The sequence below is a fragment of the Trypanosoma equiperdum genome, assembly GCF_001457755.1.
Source record: "Trypanosoma equiperdum strain OVI genome assembly, contig: ctg_1404, whole genome shotgun sequence".
NCBI lineage: Eukaryota > Euglenozoa > Kinetoplastea > Trypanosomatida > Trypanosomatidae > Trypanosoma > Trypanosoma equiperdum.
This window is the reverse complement of record NW_027123399.1, coordinates 1,104-2,155: the sequence shown is the minus strand read 5'-3', so window position 1 is coordinate 2,155 and position 1,052 is coordinate 1,104. Positions and strand designations below refer to the sequence as shown.

Sequence of the window (1,052 nt, the reverse complement as noted above, 5' to 3'; positions counted from 1 at the left end):
ATTTCTTAAATGCCCAGACTCTTGCTATTATATTTTCACAACTAAGATATGGTTTTTTCCACTAGGATATGTTTTCAGAAAATGTTGTAATTTTTAACCATCTTCTTTTCTGTGCCCAAAATAAAAAAAGAATAACATCCTTTCACATGCTTTATTTGCATATCCTCTTCACTGAAACTTTCCACCACTTTCTGCACTATTTTGTATAAAATATACCACCGCATTCTCATACTTATTTCCATCAGTAACAATAACATCAGGCCCATCAAAATCAATTACAACATCATCATCACTTGCATTCTGATTTTCTAAAAATTCCATAATCCATCTAGGTCTCTTAATATGACTATACAAACCTCCTATCACAGTTGTAATAATTTCAATTTTACTTAGTTTGGCACTCAATATGAACCTACACCATCCTTGAGTTGCATGAGTTTGAACTACAACAACAAACAATCTAGGTTTCTTAGGAATATTCTCCGTCATTTCTGATTTGTTATTTATAATATTGAAAGGATACTGCGCTTACAAAAAATGTGATAACAACAGTAATAGAAATGTTCTTAAGGTACAAAATATTATGCCTTATTATACCTTTAAAATATGAGAGAGTTACACAAAAAACTGTAGACTCTAAAAAAACAAATGAGTTGCAACATGTACTAAATTTCACTTTTAGATAAGTTCACTATTTACATTACAAATAACACCGATCTGTGTCTAAATCTAAAAAAATTATAGTCCTTTGGGGGAATATATCACTGCAGGTGATATGGCAACTTCAATTGACCTATAGACCGCATAATGTCTCCATTTTTTCCCACTTTATCATCACCTACAGGTGTTTTATGATTCCCATTGTCATGTTTTTGTGTTTAGGCAGAGCATATTCTATCTTCGTTTATCTCTTTATTCAAGCATTTCACTTAATAATATTTTTCACGCTATTTTTTACTTACTTATAGCTCTATTTCCACTTCATTAAGCGATTCTCTTTTAGCATTACATATCGCCCTCAACACCCTAATTATAATATTAATATATACACG

General features: G+C 30.8%; 1 pseudogene across 1 annotated transcript; it reads right to left on the bottom strand.

Annotated features, from left to right (window-relative positions):
• Position 1: 1 nt before the first annotated feature.
• On the bottom strand, positions 2-465 carry TEOVI_000697900:pseudogene (annotated as a pseudogene). Its single transcript is given in 4 exon segments — positions 2-55; positions 58-153; positions 156-176; positions 178-465. Coding segments are annotated over 4 exon segments (459 nt in total).
• Between the last annotated feature and the right edge of the window lie 587 nt (positions 466-1,052).